General features: G+C 54.9%; 1 protein-coding gene across 6 annotated transcripts in view; it reads right to left on the reverse strand.

Annotated features, from left to right (window-relative positions):
• The window catches only part of LOC119592701 (cation diffusion facilitator family protein 1-like), a 24,219-nt gene that overhangs the window by 1,993 nt on the left and 22,013 nt on the right, over nucleotides 1–213 (reverse strand). For all 6 annotated transcript variants that reach the window (XM_037941624.1, XM_037941630.1, XM_037941627.1 and 3 more), the window contains one exon: nucleotides 3–191. In XM_037941624.1, coding sequence (XP_037797552.1) covers nucleotides 3–191 — 189 coding nt within the window. The remainder of the gene's footprint in view (nucleotides 1–2; nucleotides 192–213) is intronic.

The following is a 213-nucleotide window of genomic DNA, read 5'->3' on the forward strand; positions in this document are numbered from 1 at the left end:
ACCGCAGATGTCTCTGAGAACTTCTAAAACGCCTTGACTTATCCTTGAAGGTTTTGCTGCTCCTGCCTTGAGGTTCCTTGAAGACAGCGTCCTACGGCCAGCCTGAACGGCCTCTTGCGTGACCTGCCGGCCGACCCAGACTCCTCCTGAGGGGCGCATCTCTAGGAAACAGCCTTGGTGATGCGTGTACCCTGTTGGCATCAAGGATATCAT

The sequence above is a fragment of the Penaeus monodon genome, chromosome 30 (genome assembly GCF_015228065.2).
Source record: "Penaeus monodon isolate SGIC_2016 chromosome 30, NSTDA_Pmon_1, whole genome shotgun sequence".
Classification (NCBI taxonomy): Eukaryota; Metazoa; Arthropoda; class Malacostraca; order Decapoda; family Penaeidae; genus Penaeus; species Penaeus monodon.